Here is a 19,711-nt window from a genome sequence, read left to right on the forward strand (position 1 = left end):
CTCAGTACAGGAGCAGGAGGACACTCAGGGTGTAGGCACGGCCACACCGAACACTGCTGGCCAAAAGATTCCAATATCAACGGCATGAGGCACATGCACACCAAGACTGGAATATATATGGACCACACATCTCTGAGAACTCCAGTCACTGTAAGAAAGGTAACTTCTTTTTAAACAGTCTTGACTTAATTTTTTGTTTGTTCTGTTGCTCAGGTTTTAATTTAACCTCTTGTGAAGTCTTAATTTCATTAGTTTTCTAGTCATCTATAGAGTTCCAGGGTAGACAAGAGCTGAATCTCCAGTTAAGAGTAAGCAGGAAAAAAAGCTTTATTAATGCAAACACTTCTCTCCCCTCACATACACATTCTCTTTTTTCAGGCTGCCTTTACATCATGAAGAAGCAAAAAGGGCCAACACTTTTAAAAAATCCTTTGAAGATAACCTTTAAATTATAGAAAGTAATGTGGTTTAGTAATCAAGAGAAGATGCACCAATATATTAGAACCTCTTTTATCCAAACCCCTGTTATCAAAAACAAAAAACTTCATTACACAAAGTTAGATTATATTCATCAGTGTGCATCACCTACAGTGTGAAGCTCCTCACATACACCAAAACCTGTTAATCTTAATTCCACATCCTCCTCTCCCTGTCCCCTCACACCCAATTCCAGTTGATCTCTCTAGTACCTTAATTGAAAGATCAGTTTCTCGGTGCTCAAAAATGGTAATGAATGGGTACCTAAAAAATAGATATGATAGCAATTTCAGCCAAGTGGATTATTGCTTTCATTATCTAAGCCATTTTATATTTATCTATCAGTACTAAAGCATATTTCTTCACTGCTTTTATTTAGGCCTATTTCAAAACCAGAGAGATTTAGTGGAGACAACGTAATCTACAAGCCACCAGGGGTAAGTTTAACTCCTTATGTTGCTTGTTTTCATTATGTGTATTAAATATGGTCTTATGGAAGTTTAGATAATTTAATATGTTTCTGCTTCTCAATTTTTGAATTGTTTTATAGCTGAATATTTTATCTAGAAAAAGAAATATATGAACATGGGAAGTAGTGGTTCTGAATTTGGGAGGTGAAGTGGTCTTAGTCTAACAATGAAAAAATAAGTATACACACCTACATTTATTATTTCAAATTTATGACTTTTCTGAAACGAGAGAGTTTTTTCCAGAAAAATGACACATTTGTCAGATGTCCCACTTCTGTTTCTTTTGTCCTGCAGAAATTTTTTTTCAATATGCATTGCCAAATTCTCTGCCTTTGTACCTTATTTAGTAGATTTTGTTTTCCTCAAAGCAGGTGATGTTTACCACACCTTCCCTCACTTTCTCTTGCACCTGATATTAGATGACTTATCTACAGGTGTCTGCTGTTCTGTTTTCTGAAGAAAACATTCTCTTAACGTTAATTATATAATCACAGAAGATACCAAGCTGTCATTCATAATAATGAAATATATGTATCGTTTTTATTCGTAAAAAATCCACAATAAAAGGAAATGCTCAGTTTTTCCTTTTTAAATCTCAATGAAACCTTAACAAGCATTCCTTATTTTAAACTAAGACAGCAGACAGTCAAGATGACAAATACAATGAAAGGTAACTAAAAAAAATCAGATGGGTTTCCAAACACGCTTTGCTGCAGGAAGAGTCTAGAAGGTCACTTTTGAATCTGTGCCTGTTATCACTCCCTCAGCTTTTGACAGTTTGCTTCCCTGACACTAACCACAAGTAACTACAGTAGAATTCATGCAGTCTTCTTCAGAGTCAAATACCAAGAATACAAAAAGAAAGCCTGCCACAATTTAACAATGTCTCTCTGGCAATATAAGTTTAATCAGCCCTGAGATTCCAGTTTCTCTCCATCCTGTTAATTTTTTCAGTGTTTTTGTAAGCACCATTTTTAAGAAACCTAACTTCTGTGTGCAGCTGAAATCTTGAAGTCCTTCATAGACCAAGTTATTATTGATCAGCAACCCTACAAAATTCTAAAATAAATCTTAATTAATTTATTCTAATCCTCCCATTTTAACAGATGCAAAATTGTATCAGATTTTTATTTTTAACATTAACTTGTAAAGTGGAGTTGGTTGTATAAACTATTGTATATATCTATTTGTTTAATGTTCTTTAAAGCCATAGTTTGGGAATTGCATATGTAATACATTTGTCTGAACACAACTCCTCATTGCAGTCCTGTCCCACAACTATATATGCACTCCACCACTATTTCCATGTCATGTACTTGGTCTCCCTTTAGGTAATATAGTATTTACTTATTTTCAAATAAGAATAATCAAAATGTTTTTTTTAAAAAACAGGAAAATGCTCCAGATATGGTATACTTAGGTTCTATGACCAATTTTGATTTGACTTATGCATGGACACAAGATAAATGTGTGCCTCTTGTTCGTGAAATTACATTTGAAAATGGAGAGGTAAGGATTGCTTTTTTTCTTCCACCTTTCTGCTTTTTTCATTTAACCATCAATCTGCTCTTTCAAAAATAAACTCACTCTCTCTAGAACTCAGTTACACCCTGTCAGTCACCTTCCCTGCATTTATTTTACCTTTTGTATAAAATAGTTGCACTTCAGTTTACTGTTTACTTTGTTTCTCAGCTCTTAGTGAAGGGTGAATTGGAGGGAGGTTAGTTCATAATTAATATACTAGTTGAGTATAGGAGATTATAGATGAGGATATGTGGATCATTTTGGAAGTATCAGAAGATCTGTGATTTGGGTATATAGGTGTAGGTATAGTGCTGTGACCTTGGTGTATCACTTAACTTTTCTGTGCTTCTGTTTACCCATCTTAAATAGGTACAAGACCTTTTGCATAGAGATTTTGAGGTGCTGTAAAATCCTTATGTGAAAGGCATTGTATGTATGCATAGTATTCATGATTATTATACTGTGAGCTTGAAATACCTACTAGCCAGGGTGAAAAATGCAGTGAGCATGGTACCACAAGTAATGTAAAGGAATAAAACTGTAGTACGATGAAGTGAGCTGTAGCTCACGAAAGCTTATGCTCAAATAAATTGGTTAGTCTCTAAGGTGCCACAAGTCCTCCTTTTCTTTTTGCGAATACAGACTAACACGGCTGTTACTCTGAAACCTGTAGTACGCTGTCGTTCGTTATAAAATGTTGTCAGTCATCTTTCTATTTAATACATTATTTAAAATATAACTTAATAGGAAACAAATTTACTGAATATATTTGCCAGCCTCCGCAAGCATTAATCTAATATGTATTTGCTGAATAGTATTTGACAAGCTATAGAGTTGGCTGAATGCCACAAAAATATTAAATTATTCTATAAATACCTGTAAAATTTATTAATATTTGCTGAGCCTTATTCAACCAACACTGCTTGCTACGTCTGTCTTGCTTTTGGGTGACCTTCCTTCCCTTTCTGTTTTCCACCACATTTCTTCCTTTAATAAATCAAGATGTATCTTTTCCTGGATTGTTCTTAGTATTCATTTCTCATCTCCTCTCTGGAACCCTTTACAATGTGTTCTTTTTTCCTTCCTTCATTGTATTCTCTGCCACCTTATGTTTTCTCTCCTTTCTGTATTCCCACCCCGAAATTATAATTTACGTGTAAATATGTAAACATACAAACTAAACTAAAATAATATATTGAACTCACTAATTAGTTACACTCAGCACATTTAGACTACAGCACCTGTTAAAACCTGCAATGCAGTTCTAACATATTGCCGTGTGTTAGCCACACGATGATGTATAAACTGAAGAATCATCATGTATTTTCTTTTGTGGGGCATTTTAGCTTTCTCCACTACCTGGGGTATCCTGTGCAGTTTTGACTGTGCTCAAATTATTCTATTAGCTTCCATAACAGGGGGGAGAAGACAGAGAAAAAAATATTTTGTGTGATAGACCATGCTAAGTGTAATCTTTTAATCAGCATTTAGACTTTTCAGCAGAAACTTCTGTTAAACACAATTTTTAATTCTTCATTTGCATTTCACGTGCAAAAGATGCCAGGTATTTAGCATTTTTAGAACTGCATGATGGATTTTTAGTGTACTTTTCCCACAGTGAAATCAGATTCTGATCCCTAGAAACCAAGGTTCATCATTGTAAGTTTGTATCAAGTTTCTGTCCCAATTTTTCTAGTTGCTCTTGTGAATCTCCACTCCAGTTTACTTAGGCAGATACTTACAATCCCAGGTCATTCCAAATTGACATTTTGCTTAGCAACATTTGTTTAAAAACTCAGTGCTGCCAGTAGCCAAACTATTTCAAACATGCCAGAATTTTGATGCTTCTGCCTGCTTGTAATTTTATAGTAATTAGACATTTAGTATATAGTGACTAATATTTTTAAAACAGAAGTATGAAGCATTGTCGTCAATGTTTTAAGCTGTATTTCTTTGACTTGCCAGTATGTGTTATAAAATATGATGTAAATAAAAGAGAGTTCAACATTAAAACATTAGAAATTAATTTTAAATTGAACTCAGTCTTGGTAAATTAATTTCTCTGGTTTGCATTGTTTTTAATATCAGATTAGTTATGTGTGCATACTGGCCACACAATTGGGAATTCAGAGCAGGGTGATTCATTGTGACATTAGACAACATAGAGTGGTTGAACTTCTTCAAGAAGTTTCTTCCATTTTGAAGCTCTCTGCCAGTCTGAGAGATTCTCTGTTCTTAAAATGGAGAAATACCACGGGATCCAGTAATATCTCTCAACATAGAAGAAAATAAGTGTGATCACAGGTTAATCAATCTGTTGAGAAAGCAGTTAAATTTGTAAAGTACAAACACTTCGAAGTCAGAGGAAACCATGTGATATAACATGCTGAACGGCGGGTTCAGATTTTATTCTGGAAAAGATTAATGGTTCTGTGAAGACCTACAGAAAAGCTGTGGGAGGTTATGCCTTGGGAGAAACATCTTGCAGTGCACTCCGTGCAAAACAAAGAGCAGTTGCAGGAGAGAAGTCCAGAAAGTGAGACAAGCAGCTGTTCCATTCGCTGATCATCCAGACCTGGTAGAGAATTAGACTGGAAAGGCAAACCAAATAATACCTGTGTTGGACTGCATTTAATAAATCCCACAGACAACACTCCAGTCCTGGATGTTAGCCTTGAAATAGAAATGATATGGGGGAGCAGAAAAGTGCTGCCAGACTGGAACCAATGACTTGTGTGTAGGAGGCCTAACTCAGTATGTACACACTAGTGGTACTGAGCATTTAGTTCAGAGTCTGAAGAATACTGCAGTAACTTGTTCATTTGTTAGGCAACACGTGCTGGCCTTTGGCAGAGAAGACATGATCCTTGAGGACAGGTCAGCAGGAAGACCAAAGGAATCTCTTTGATGAAGGTGTCCTTAGATTTCACTTTTTTCTAGACAAGCAAGGAAGTCAACATAGCTAATGATTAGAGATGGTCAAAATAACTGGGGTGGAGGGTTAGGAATTGGGACTCCCACTCCCCACTGTTCATAAATATTTAAAATGCTTTCAGACTTTCTAGCCAACTCTGTTGACAGCCCGCCATTTGAGGGATTTGGGGGAAATAACTTTACGAATATGACCTTGGTTGTATACGGAATATATATATTATTAAAAGGATAGAATGGGTGGACAGTGTAGCAGATGCTTTTCCCCTCCCAGGAGGGGAAGGTGACATTTCAGTCTAAATATCCAAGGGCTCTACTTCGTACTTCAATTCTAGAAAAAGGGGTCAAAGCTAGAGATGAAATGGTACGACGAACACCACAGCACAAGCAGATACTTTTCCTTGTTAGCTCCTATGAAGGGTGGCAGAGGGCCCAGCCCATCTCCACATGGGTAGAACTGACTAGGAACAAACATGGTTAAATATGGAGATTATTTTGGTGAGGGAGAGAAAGTAGTAGATGTAGTAAAAATGGTTGGAACAGGAGTTACATGAAGTACAAATGGATTTTTCAGAAAATTTTTAAAAATTCCTGTAAAAGACCAACCTTGGTCTTACTCCAACACTGCTTCTTGAATGTTCAGGTGACAACCAGCTAGCTCACCCTGGAAAAAAAAAAGTTCAGACAAATCCTTCCAGTTACTTGTAGGGTAAAGCATTTACCACAGCATCTCTCTGCATGCAAAAATATGTCCCAAGAGATTTAGATTTGGTGGTAGAATGGACAAAATATTCTCTATATCTGAGGAAAGCAGAGAATATGAACTAGGAGTACATGTTAGAAAAAGGATTTATCTCAAAGTTAATTGAGTTCAGGCACACCATTTTTAAAAAAGCAACCTCCAGAGACAAGGGCCTGTCCCTTTTTTAGGAACTAAAGCCTGTCTGTCATTGGACAGTGCTGAACAACAAGAGTCTATTTTAAAGGGGGGGGAATCAACTGAGAGTCTAGTAGGAGCATTAGAATGATTAGCCACCAAGAAACTTCTATGATGGAAGGAGTGGTATTTGGTTGTAGGCAATATAGCATTATTACATGTAACACATCATGGTATTCTGTGTTTAATAGGAGAGGGATTTTTGGAAACCATAGGTGCAGCACTTAGAAAATAGCAATGAATTTGCAACATGAAACACTATAAATAAAGTCTGGTTTTTGGATTGCATGCTGTACGCAGAACCAATGCATTGCAGGAAGGTAACTGCCCTTCTCTATAAGGCTAACTAGTGACATTGTGCTTTGCTGAAAGACTACTAAGGGGAGATACAGCAGTTTACATATAACTATAAAGATAGGATGGGATGAATATCAGGAAATATTACCTAACAGGGAGATCTATAAATCTGTAGAATAGTCAGATTTATATCTATACATCTGTGTAATACCCAGAGGAAACAGTGGAAGCATCATTGCCTAAGTCATTTAATGATGGGCAAAGCACTGGACAATGTACCCTAGGGTAGTCGTACAAAATGTACATGAAAATGTAATCACGTAGGCACAAAATGAGCTCTCCCACCCGTACAAAACAGCAATCATGAAAAGAAAAAAATATGCAGGGATGGGGGGAAAAATCAAAGGAAGGATAAACTGGGTAAGTCTTGCATTATACCCTCAAGTTAGCTGAAATCGTGCTCTGGTAAACTGAAGGAGTAAATTCGTAAGTTTATGCCCTCTACTAAGACAGCCTGAACACCAAGTGTAGAGAGATTCACCCTGGAAATAAAGAACAAGCCCCTCCAAGAAGGTCTGAACTGTTGTGATGGGGTATAGGTAAAGTTTCAGATAAGCGAATCCCAAGTTATTTAGGGTTTTAAAGATCATCAATAGATTGAAATAAATCTGAAAGTTGACTACTAGTCAATTTAGATACTGAAGAACAGAATGGTTGGTATCGGCCTGGAAGGAGATATGGGATTGTGTGGGTTTTTTGTTTTCCAAGGTTGAGGCTGTAGTTACTTTATTTTTAAATAAGTCTGATGGCAACAACTTCAGGCATGCCATCGTAAGTCCTTTGTACCTGCTTCTAAACTGTACTGCAGTTTAGTTAAATCTCTTATTTATTCTTTTGTATGATATCTCCTGCCTCATTATTGACTATCCTATTCTATCAACTGGCTGTAAAGTTGTGGTCCTACCTAACTAGAAATATCACTAGAATTGCATAAAATGGATGTTGTGTATTGGAAGAAGTCAGGTGTGTTTCTCATTTGGTATCTTTCTTTCTGCAGGAATTGACAGAAGAAGGCCTTCCTTTTCTTATACTTTTCCACATGAAAGATGATTTGGAGAGTTTAGAAAAATTCCAGCAGGAAGTGGCACGACAATTAATAAGTGAAAAAGGTCACTAATTATTATTGCCTTACCCTGTCACTTTTTAGGCATACTAACATTTTTTTATTCAGCCAAATGCTAAAAAATGCATAAATAGTTAGAGCAGCACTCTAATTTTAAAGCTCTTTAGGGCAAGGGATCATGTTTACTTCTATAGTGCTTAGCACAAAGAGGTCCTGAACCTATTGGCTCCTCTGGGCACTACTGAAATATAAACTATTTATTATAAACAGTTACTTCAGAAATGCTTATTTTATATATGGGATTCATACAGTTGAATTTTTATGACCTATAAACTTAAATTTTCTAATCTATATTATAACCAAAACAATTTCTCAGAACATTTTTATTGTTTTATTGTGTTTGCTTGTTGACATTCATTCCTTCATCCGTATTTGTTACTGTAATGTACATAATACCTCAGATTTTATTAATAAATTACCAAGGCCTTAATATTTTCACATTCAAATATCTAATGTAAATTTTGGTCTGTATTCTCATTTTTAAGGTACAATAAACTTTCTGCATGCTGACTGTGATAAGTTCAGACACCCACTCCTTCATATTCAGAAGACTCCAGCAGACTGTCCTGTTATTGCTATTGACAGTTTTAGGCACATGTATGTCTTTCCAGACTTCAGTGACTTAGCGTAAGTAAACCCTTCCTTTCTTTTGAAAATCGTGTCTTCTTGTGGCAAGACAAAGAAATACATTTGTTTAAACACTGTAACCAACATTATATGACTGAAAGTAGGTAAAATATTTTATTAGCTGAGGTTGGGGGCGTAGGATCCAGGATCAGATCTCCAGCGGATGTAAATGATTGCACTACATTAACTTTAAAGGATCTGTGCTGATGCACATTTAGCTGAGAATCTGACCCCAAGTTTTAAATGCTGCTGCAAGTTCTAGTTCCTCAATTAGCCTTCATATGTCTTAGTGCCGTGGTTCCTCTCCTGCCAACATAGAAACGTCAGTTTACTTTGGAAAGTTTTTGAGCAGTGAATAAAATAGTTAACTGATATATTATGCAATTAATGTGTATAAAATATTCAGTGGTAAGAATCCTCCAATCTGTCACCATCTATTTTTCTCTACTGCAACGTTGACATTCGTGAGCTAGTCATGGACCATTGGAGGGGAAGCTCCTTTTACATAAGTGCCCACCAGATATTCTGCCTTCAGAGTCAGTGGAATATGGCTGATTTGTTGGGATAACAACTGCCTAAAATGTACTAAAATAGATGGAGTATCAATTTAATCCCTGGTCTTCAGTTTTTTCGAAATACAGTGGTATTTCTAAGTAGGTGGTTTGGGACCTACTTGAGAGACCATGTCTCTCTCTCTCTCACGCTGCCACAACGGTGGCAAGCAAAGATGCTTGCGCTAGATCCTCCTCGGTTGAATAGAGAGAGGTGACTGGCACTAGAGCATCATCTCTGAGGGACCCACTGTCAAGCCTTTCTTGTAGCCAACTGGGTGAAGGGATTGGGCCCTATCTGGGCTGATTGTTTATGACGAGTGGAAGTTTGATGGTGAAAATCCTGGTTGTGTTGGGGAAGATTTGACTGGAAATTTTCTGGGGGACTTGCTGCTTTTTGTTCTTGTTGGATTTTTGCTTTTAGTAACATCCAGGTTGCCCAGAGTACCAGTTTGGGTACCTCTTTATAAGTTATAAATTACAATAAATAAATAAATCAACATGAAATGTATGAAAGCAGAATAGTTTTTCCTGTGCTATGCCACACCCATCTACCTTGCCCTCTCTATCACTGTGAGCTTTTGCACATAATGTTGGCAAAAGCTGCTGAAGGGCATCTCTTCATCAACAACCCTGCATAGTGAGTGAGCAAACTGTGTGTAACTTGTATCACTGAACTGCTGTCACAAAACTGTACTTTTTCGTTAATCACTGTCAGCTTTATCCATGTACCTGTTTAGCTTCCTATTTGTTATCTGAAGAGCTGATTTTTATATTGTTTAGAGCAGCATAGAGTATACAGTCAGTGCTTAATGAACAGGAAATAATTTACACCCCAAACTTATTCAACACCCACTCCACATGTATCTAAATAAAAGTAAGGTGTTCACCACAGGACCCTTTGTCTTGCCCAGACAAGGTTTCTGTTACTCCATAGATCCAAAATGAAAAGTTGTATGAAGGCTCTCCAGCTACCAGATGTGTAATACTGAATGAAACACTTCTACAAACTCTTCTAAAGGGAACTGATGTTTGATGATAAGGTGACTGTCAACACTGAGTTGGTTTCCTAGAGTTTTGGCACCAGAGGGCAGGCCCTCAGTTGATGTAAGTTGTCATAGCTCTATTGGCTTCAGTAGAACTATGACAATTTAAACCAAAGGATTTGTACTGATATCTTTAATGTCAGAGACAACAGGAAGAACAGTGAGGATATGATTTTATCTTCTGTTTGTATTTAATCTGGCCAAAAAATCCAGCTCTCTTTGAGAGTTGTATTCAATGTAACATGTAAATGGAAATATGTTGCCAAGTGTGGTGATTGGATAGTCATGGTTTGATTTTACTAAAGTGCATGCACGCAGCTGCACAACTAATTTGGATGTGCAGTTGCTATGTTGATGCAAATTATGTATTTATGCATCCAAATGATGTGAATTGAGTAAGCAGTCACTGTAATACTGTGTTCATACACTTGCTTGAGTCCCATTGTACCTATTCAAGCTTTAATATCCCCTGCAAGCCTTCTTGAAAAGATTATGCTATGTGTCAGTTCTGGTGCTCGACAAATGTAACCCAAATTTTAAAAGCAAAGCGCAAAATTTATAAACATGGCAATTGCCCCAAGTCTGAAGTTACTAGGACCAAATGTGAATGGAATCTGTTAGCAATGATGACCACAGACACTGTGGCTAGCAAGAAACCATTGTATCATGCACAACCCTTGGTATAAACATTGCAATCAGGCTTCCTGACTTCTCAGTGTCTTATTCTGGAGCCCCACCACACAGTGTTGCAACAGAGTTTGGCAGAAATCTGGTGATCATTGCCAGCTTCTTATTCAAATTCTAGCAGGCTTATTCTTAAAATGTTATCTGCCTATAATATAATACAAGCCTTAGTATATTTTGATTAATAGTAAAATCCTAAAACTGTTTTTGTTACATTTACTGTTGCACTCTTATGAATATTTTGTGCAAAGTAGCATGTTCACCGCGCACACAATTGGTTTTTAACAAAACACTTTGCAAGCAATTTGCATTAGAATAATAATAGTTTAAATTTAATCATAGCTATAATAGCTTATGTACATAATTATCAGTTATAGCTGTCATGTGGATTTGTAGTTCCCTTCAAAAAATTATAAGGTATTTTTTGTCTTTTCAAAAACACCTCTGCTTCATAGTCTGTATCTGACTAGTAACAGCTACGGCTTGAGTCAACAAGCAGTAAGGGTAATGCATTTGTCAGATATAAATGAGAGAAATTGGCAGGTTCATAGACAGTTCCATAGGATCAAGCTGAACTTCGGAGACATCTAGATATGGCAGAAGTGACCTTGTGAACAGTTCATGATTTTAAATAAAAGGTAAAATCTTAAAGCATCTCAGTAATTTGCAAAGCCCAGCTATTCTGTTGGACAGGGTCTGATTTTAGAGAGGAACTGCTCCAAGGGCAAAATGGAAAACTGCCCTTGCCTTTATAGTAATGCCCTTTGGCCATCCAGCCACATCAAATTCTGCTGTCAGGTTTGGAATGAGAGTGGAACCTGCTGTTCTCGTCTGCAGCATGCGTAGTGTGGAGTTGAATTGAGCATACAATGAGGTTATTGGCTAGGACAACGCTGTGGGAATTATTGAAGGGAAGAAATACTTGCTGTGCACTCAGGAGATAGCAAAGAAGAAGAAAAAACCTGGTGTGGTAGTTTAACACAAATGTACCATCCATTTAGCTTTCTACCATAAATTAATCACTTAAAGTGAACATACTGTATCTGATGCACAGGAGAAATTTGGGCTACTCTAAACAATCTACGTTATTTTTCAGTTTGATTGTGTGCTTATCTATCATATGTTTACTGGGCGGGATTTTGTTTCAGAATTCCAGGTAAACTCAAGCAATTTGTACAAGATTTGCACTCCGGAAAATTGCACAGAGAATTTCATCATGGCCCAGATCCAACTGATGTAGCACCTGGTCAGGTAAGACTTACAGAAATGAAAGCATTTGTATATGGCTGTTTGGGCAAACCATTTATTCTTTTTCATCATGAAAACAGTGCTTTTACATTACCTTGGTGTGTAAGATTGTGTGTAAGAAATCTGTTTATGGAAAATATAGTATGTAGCCATATTTACCTAGCAATATTTTAAAACACTACAAGCCAGCACTGATAAATCTCAGAACTTAAAGTGAGAAAAATCCCACATTTTTGTGTTCTAACTGAACAAGAAAAAAATTTGAAATGTTTATTTCTTCGTATGGAAACCCTTCTGAATGGAACTGGCATTGTTTTGCTAGTGTGATGTAATCTGTTCATTTTAACAATTCAGTGATTGAAAATAGTATGGCTTAAATAAAACCAATTGTTTATGAACTCTTTTACCAATATTACATGAAGTTGTACGGAATCCATTTTTACTTTGTCTGAATTCCATGTGTACTTTCTTTTAGAGTAGTGATAATATAATTTAGGGCTGTCAAACAATTAAAAAAATAATTCCAATTAATCGTGAGATAAAAAAATAGTGATCGCTATTTTAATCTCACCGTTAAACAATTATAGAATATCAGTTTAAATTTATTATAAATTTTTCTACATTTTCAAATATAATGATTTCAGTTACAACACAGAATGCAAAGTGTACAGTGCTCACTTTACATTGTTATTTTTTATTACAAATATTTGCACTGTAAAAAAGATTTTTTAAAATAGTATTTTTCAGTTCACCTCTTACAAGTACTATAGTGCAATCTCTTTGTCGTGCAATTTATAAATGTAGATTTTTTTTTCACCACAAAGCTGCACTCAAAAACAAAACAATGTATAACTTTAGAGCCTACAAATCGAAGACTGAAGGGACATATGAATGTTTAGCATAACATAAATACCTTTCAGTGCTGGCTACAACAGTGCCACGCGAATGCTTGTTCTCACTTTCAGGTGACATCGTAAACAAGAAGTGGGCAGCATTATCTCCCGTAAATGTAAACACACTTGTTTGTCTGAGTTATTGGCTGAACGAGAAGCAGGACTGAGTGGACTTGTATGAGGTGAATTGAATTCAGCAAAGCACTCAGTTCTTCAGTCCACTCACTGGGTGAACCTGGGACAAACTCTGCTTCTACTCCAAGCCTCTATCTGTACTCCCTTAACTGACTTGTCTGTCTTTGCCCTAAGGAAAGTTTCAAGAATGTGCTTCTTATGAACTCGCTTGGCAGCTGGCACAAGCATAATTTTCTTTGGCCACATACCTATTAAATCTCATATTAATATTTTGCATCAGAGGATTTAAAAACACTTCACAAGCATTCATTAATTAACCCTCATAACACTCTTGTGTGGTATGGAAATATTAAGACACAGCGTGGCTAAGTGACTTGCCCACGTTTGAAAGAAAGTACTGTATGTGGCAGATTTAAGAAGAAAACCCAAATCTGACACACAAGCCTGTGCTCTAGCCATGAGACTGTTATTCCCCTTCTATCTAACTAGATGGACTCGGTATTTTTTAATCTGTTAGGACTTTCTCCTCTTTTTTTTTTTCTGCTCTTTTTACATCTCCAGTTGTTCTTAGCAAATTGATCTTTTTGAGCTTGGGTTATTTTTATGCAACTGTGCCAATGTGTGTGGCCCAAATGTACAGTCGTAGAGGCTCCATTCTCAAAATTCACCTGAGTTCAGCACACCTCAGTGGTGGTTGCACTGTTTTTCACCACTTGCAATCCTGGAGCATGCTGAGGACTGACGCAGGAACACTGGGCTACACCAGGGGAATCCTCAGCTGCCACTTTCGGGTAGCATTAAAGTAATTTTTGTGACGCTGTTGTGGCAGCACAGAGTGACCTATACAAGACTGAGGATCAAGTCCCAGATGCTCAGCTGAAACATTTGACTGGCTCACTCAAAGCTTTTCCCTTTGAATCCTTTCAGGCCATTTTAGGATAAGATTTACAGGAAGCAGTGGGTGGGAGGGGAAGAGCTTTCAGGCACTTAACACAGGACATGAAAGTTTACATGGACTTTTGCAAGTAGATATCGCAGATCAGATTGTTGTATTGAACACTGAAGCCAGGCTTTCCAGTGATGTACTCATCAGCTCAGAACTCAAGAGGAGACCTTAAAGGAAAATCTGGGCCCTGTTATGTAGAAGTTCAGTTTAGATAGTCAAAATGGTTCCTTCTGGTAGTGTCAAGGGATAGCTGTGCTACTGAAGATGCCATATTTCAGATGGAGTAAAATAGAGGTCCTGGCCACTTGTCATTAGATACCATGGTACTTTCTGAAAGTTGGGTTGATGGTCCTGCTTCCCTGAACAAAATGTAACACAAGTACAGTAAGTGCTTCTGCCAGGTGCAATATAATTTGAAAAGGGGTCTTCATTGTATCTCTGTGGCAATCCAGGGATGTACATTCTAGGCATCTTTTGGCTGGCTTTTGCTTTCAGTTGATTTTGGGAGCCACGTTAGAAGATATATTTGTTCAGAGTCATTGGATGGAAGTCCATTTTAATAAAGTTCAGTTCAATACATCGTTTAGACATTACTTCCCACCAGAATGTGTTTGGTATAGGTGTCTGGCATCAATCATTTTTGTGTTCATTATTGGAAATATATATATATTTGGAGGGAAATATCTAACTCCATAGATTCTCGCATTTTAAGGCCAGAAGGAACCATTTTGACTATCTAAACTGAACTCTGTACATAACACAGGCCATGGAATTTCACGAAGTGATTACTGCATCCAGCCCCATACTTGTGGTTACCTAGAGCATGTCTTTCAGAAAGACCCATGTTTTTGGTTGAGGTCTGTTAATTTGGCTTAACTACATTGCTCAGATGTGTGAAAAAACCACACCCCTGAACAGCATAGTCAAGACGACCTAGCCCCCAGTGTAGACAGTGCTAGGTCAACGGAAGAATTCTTCTGTCAGCCTAGCTACTACCTCTCAGGAAGATGGTATCTACTTCAATAGGAGAACCCCTCCCATCAGCATAGGTAGTGTCTACACTGCAGCAATGCAGCTGTGTCGCTGTAGCATTTCAAATGTAAATAAGCCCTGCGACTCTTAATGCTAGAGAATTTACCACATCCCTTGGTGAGCTGTTCCAATTGTTTATTCCCCTCGCTATTTAAGGGCTTGTCTACACTTGAAAATTAATTTATATTTAAGGTAGGATGTGAATTTAAAGCACAATAGCTTTGAAAATAGAATAAGCTAACCCAGAACAAGGCACTCTTTTTCAAAAGAAGTGTGTCCCCATGTGGAGTTATTCCAGAATAACTCAATGTGTAGACAAACCCTGGAGAAAAAAAAAGGACTTCAAGTGGTTGCACATGTCCATTCCACTTCAGGTGTGTGTTTGCTCAGTGCACTAGCATTAGAGATTTTTCACTCAGCAATTCCCGTCAAGATAGCACATGTGCCCTCTGCTTACTTATGCTGCTGTGGGATGGTATAAAGGGAAGAGCTGCCTCCAACCCCCTTCAGTTCCATCTTACCGCCTGTGATTGTTGTAAGAGCATTCTACCTTGCTACTGCAAGTGTTTTCCTCTTTCTCAGTATTTTTATTGGATGTAGTGGGTACTTGTCAATAGCTGATAGTATACAGTCTTAGTGTAGGCGTTTTTTTCTACTAATAGGTTTCCTTTTTTACTACAGTACGTTATCGTTCCTTTCGGTTTTGGGTACCGGTGCCAGAGCTTGCTTTGTTCCCCGGGTTTCAAACTTTACAGTGCATGCAAGAAGACAGTTCTGATCAACAGCCTGCACTGTAGGTGCCTGAACTACCCTAGAAAAAGGTCACATCAGAGGAAGATGCCAAATCTACAGGGACTTAGCCCAGAAGTAAAAAAGACAGGGAAGTACCTTCTTATGGAGGCAGCCCTGTGCCCACCCTCAAAGCCTTCCCCTTTGGGGCAGGCACTGTGCAACTCTGCTTTAGTCAGGAGTGTTCCCCCTTTCCAGGCAGAGTCTGTGCCAATCTCCTTCTCTGGTACTGAAGAAGCAGCATCAGAGGACAGCAACCAGAGAGCCATTGTCCAGGAAATCAAGGTCCCTGGCACTGAACTCCAGCAGTCAAGTTGGGAAGGAGAATGGAGTGCACATAGTGCTGAGGCACTCTGTGGTACAGATACAACCTCCAAGAGAGGTCATCGACTTCAGCGCCGCTAATGGGGCCATTGAGATCGACCTCGAAACGAGCACCATCCTGTTAAGCAGTGCTGTCATCTTTGGCTCAGCAGTAGCAGCAACAGAATCTTCTGGTGCTGTCAACACTTGAGGCATATACCCGCTGAGCGCTAGCATCACTGGCAGACCAAGAGACATCTCTCCCGGTACTGACGGACACTCTCATGGATTTGCTGGCTACCAGAGTTCCATGTCCAGTACCCTTGCTACCTCCAGACAATCTGGTTCCCACTCAAGAGGCAAGCCAGCTTATGATTTCCTTGATGCCATCCTCTCTGGACTACCGTCACTACTCCCTGGCACAAGAAACACTGCACCTACCTGATTGGACGACTAAAGTTCATCGTGCAAGGGAGAAGTTGGATCTTGTGTGTCACAGCCACATCACGTAAGCCATTGCGCTCCTTCAAGAGACTTTAACCTCTGGTATCTAGTGGAGCCTCCCCGTTGGTCAGCTAGTAGCCATGGTTGGGAAGAAGTTGAGCTCCAGTGCCATATTGATGGCCGTGCTGGAACCCATGTGGGTTTCCTCCTGCCTCCAAACCCTCTCCGCACCCTCCGCCCTCTATGTCCTCCAATAGATGTTGTGATCCTGCATGGCTAAAACTGCAAGAAGCTGCTCCCAGTGCCAGGCCCTGTACCGAACATGAGCAGTCTGCCTCAGTGAATCCCCCCTTTGGAGGAAGTGGGGGAAGCTCCACCTCATCCGGTCTTGGGTTCCTCCTCCTCATCACCCAACGAGGTGGTTATGTCTTATGTTTCTTCACGTCCCCGGGATGATTATGGAGCCCACCAGAACCCTTTAAAGCGGGTGGCTTCCTCCCTAGATATCCAGGTGGAAGTAGTTCAGGAGCCACACACAGATTGGTTCATACCTTGAGATCTGTGGGGCCTTCTCAAATGACAATCCCAGTAAATGAGGTTATTTTGGAGCCCAAAAAAGTATTGTGGTAAACGCCATCTTCACTGCCTCCTACAGCAAAAAGGTCTAAGTGGGGTATTATGTCCCCTTAAAGGGGGTTGAACATTTTTACACCTCGTGTGATGGCCTTCAGTCAAGGGGAATGTTGCCTAGTGGTCAGGGCATAGGCCCTTTGACATGCGGGGTTGGGATTTGGTGGGGTAGCCTGGGCTAGAGCCAGATATACCAAATTTATATCCGCAGATATAAATCGGATATCCAAGGAGCTGTAGGGCTCTGTCAGGAATGGCCGGGGCGAAAGCAGCCACACGTCAGGCCGCTGCTCACAGGAGCCAGTGCCCTGCACAGGCAGCTCCTCCAGCATGGCTGTACCGCCCCCAGCCCGCCCACTGGGGCAGGCATCAGGCTTAGCAGCAGCTGTCCCTGATCACACTAGTCCAGGAGCATGCAAGCCGCTGAGCCTGAGCTCCTGACACCCAGGAGCACTTTAAAGCTGCCCTCCCTGGGCCACTTCCTAGCACCCCACTATTGTCCAAAGTTCGCAGTCTGTAACAAGACACTGTGAAGGGGATCAGGTCTCTGCCTGGCACCACTTCACAGCCGGACATGGCATGGCAGCTCTCTCCCTCTTGGGGCAGCAGCTGCATCCTCTCATGCCTGGGGCCTCCAGCCAGGCCAGTTCCAAGTCTCTCCCCTTCAGGGACAGTCCCTAAACAAAACACGGGAATCAACACTGATAAACTGGGTTAGTAGATGAGGGGAGAAATGTCTCCCTCTGAGGGTCTATCAGAAGCAGGTCCTCCTTCTCTCAGGGAGGGAACTTTAAGCAGTTGCTGAGAAAGAGATCCTGCCTTCCTTCAACCCTTCCCTCAGGAGCTGCAAGGTAATGGTCGTTTTTCTTCCCTGCCCTGCCCATAAGTGAGCTGTTCTGCTTCCTTTTAACGCCTCCTCCAGTCTGTGCATCTGTTGTAGGTATGGCGGGCAGGGCTGGCTGAGCCCAGAGCAGCCTTAAAGTGTGGGGTTTGTATACCTCAACACACCTTCCCATCACCAGGGTCTTTGGTCTCAGCTGCTAACAAAAGCAAACACCACAGACAGTGGGTATCTATACCAAAATCAAAAGATGCAAGGACGCTCAATCTTTTGGCAGGAAAGCTTATTCAACAGCTGAACTAAAACTCCAGATTTCTAATTAGCAAGCGTTGCTGGGATATTACAATTTCTGCCACCCGGCAATGTTTTAATATTTGCAGAGAAGTTACCAGAGGAGGCCAGGCAAGAGCTTCTGGCAGTAGAGGACAAAGGAAAGTTGGTAGCCGGCTGATGATGCATTGGATGCTGATGATTCTGCTGCCAGAGCCATGGTACTGGCCATTACAATGCACAGATGTTCATGGCTCCAGTCATCGGGTCCTCTTCAGTAGGTCCAACAGACCATTCAGGATCTCCCTTTTGAGGGACTGAGGTTTTTTTCATAGCAGGCTGATGACAAGCTTCATAACCTTAAAGACTCTAGGGCTATATTCAAGTCTTTGAGTATTTACGCTCCCCTCCTAAAGAAGCAGCAGTGGTAGCCGCAGCAGTATCACCATTTTTATTCTGGTATGTCTCGGCACCAGAACCAATCTAGCAGGAAAGAGAAAAGTTACAGGAGGAGACCACCTCTTCCTTTCTTTTCAGCCATGGTGAGATCATCATCCAGACAGCCTTGAAACACCAAGCAGTCAGTTCGACATTCTTGTTGAGAGTAGCTTACCAGTTTGTAGTATCAGGGTATGTCTATACTACCCACCAGATCGGTGGGCAGCGATCGATCCAGCGGGGGTCAATTTATCACATCTAGACTAGACTCGATAAATCGACCCCGGAGCGCTCTCCCGTCGACTCCTGTACTCCACTGCCGCGAGAGGTGCAGGCGGAGTCGACGGGGGAGCGGCAGCAGTCGACTCACAGCAGCGAAGACGCTGTGGTGAGTAGGTCTAAGTACGTCGACTTCAGCTACAAAAAGAAAAGGAGTACTTGTGGCACCTTCACATAGGTGAAGTTGCGTAACTTAGATCGATTCCCCAGCCACCCACCCACGTGTAGACCTGGCCTCAGTTTCTCCTGCCCCTGTTTTTTCCAACATGGTATCCCACTTTCTAAGTGCCTGAAGCCATGTCACTAATTGCTTACTTCTCTCCAGTCCATAGTCACTTAAGTTTTTGAAGGGTCTGAACCATCTATACCCCCAAGTAGAGGATCCTATTCCCCCTTAAACTTAGACCTGGTATTAGTAAAGCTAAGGGGACAGCCCTTTAAACCGCTGGCTACCTGTTTGTTGCTGCATTTTTCAATGAGGGTCACCTTTTTGGTGGCTATTACCTCAGCAAGGAGAGTAGGAGAATTGAGAGTCTGGGTATTTGACCCACCAAAAACAAACATCTACAAAGACAAGGTATACCTATGCCTTCATCCAAAATTTCAAAGTGGTTTCTCACTTCCACATCAGTCAGGCACTTTACTTGCAAACTTTCTTCCTTTCCTAAGTCTCATGCTTATAAGGATGAGGAGAGCGACTCCACACATTTGGATGTTAGGAGAGCATTAGTGTTTT

The 19,711-nt window shown here is 39.9% G+C and overlaps 1 protein-coding gene across 4 annotated transcripts in view; it reads left to right on the top strand.

Moving 5' to 3' along the window:
- ERP44 (endoplasmic reticulum protein 44) overlaps positions 1-19,711 on the top strand; it is a 127,425-nt gene that overhangs the window by 105,921 nt on the left and 1,793 nt on the right. For all 4 annotated transcript variants that reach the window (XM_073332524.1, XM_073332522.1, XM_073332523.1 and 1 more), the window contains 5 exons: positions 857-914; positions 2,340-2,456; positions 7,694-7,805; positions 8,305-8,446; positions 11,876-11,978. In XM_073332524.1, the coding sequence (XP_073188625.1) occupies positions 857-914; positions 2,340-2,456; positions 7,694-7,805; positions 8,305-8,446; positions 11,876-11,978 (532 nt within the window). The remainder of the gene's footprint in view (positions 1-856; positions 915-2,339; positions 2,457-7,693; positions 7,806-8,304; positions 8,447-11,875; positions 11,979-19,711) is intronic.

The sequence above is a fragment of the Lepidochelys kempii genome, chromosome 2, assembly GCF_965140285.1.
Source record: "Lepidochelys kempii isolate rLepKem1 chromosome 2, rLepKem1.hap1, whole genome shotgun sequence".
Taxonomy (NCBI): Eukaryota; Metazoa; Chordata; order Testudines; family Cheloniidae; genus Lepidochelys; species Lepidochelys kempii.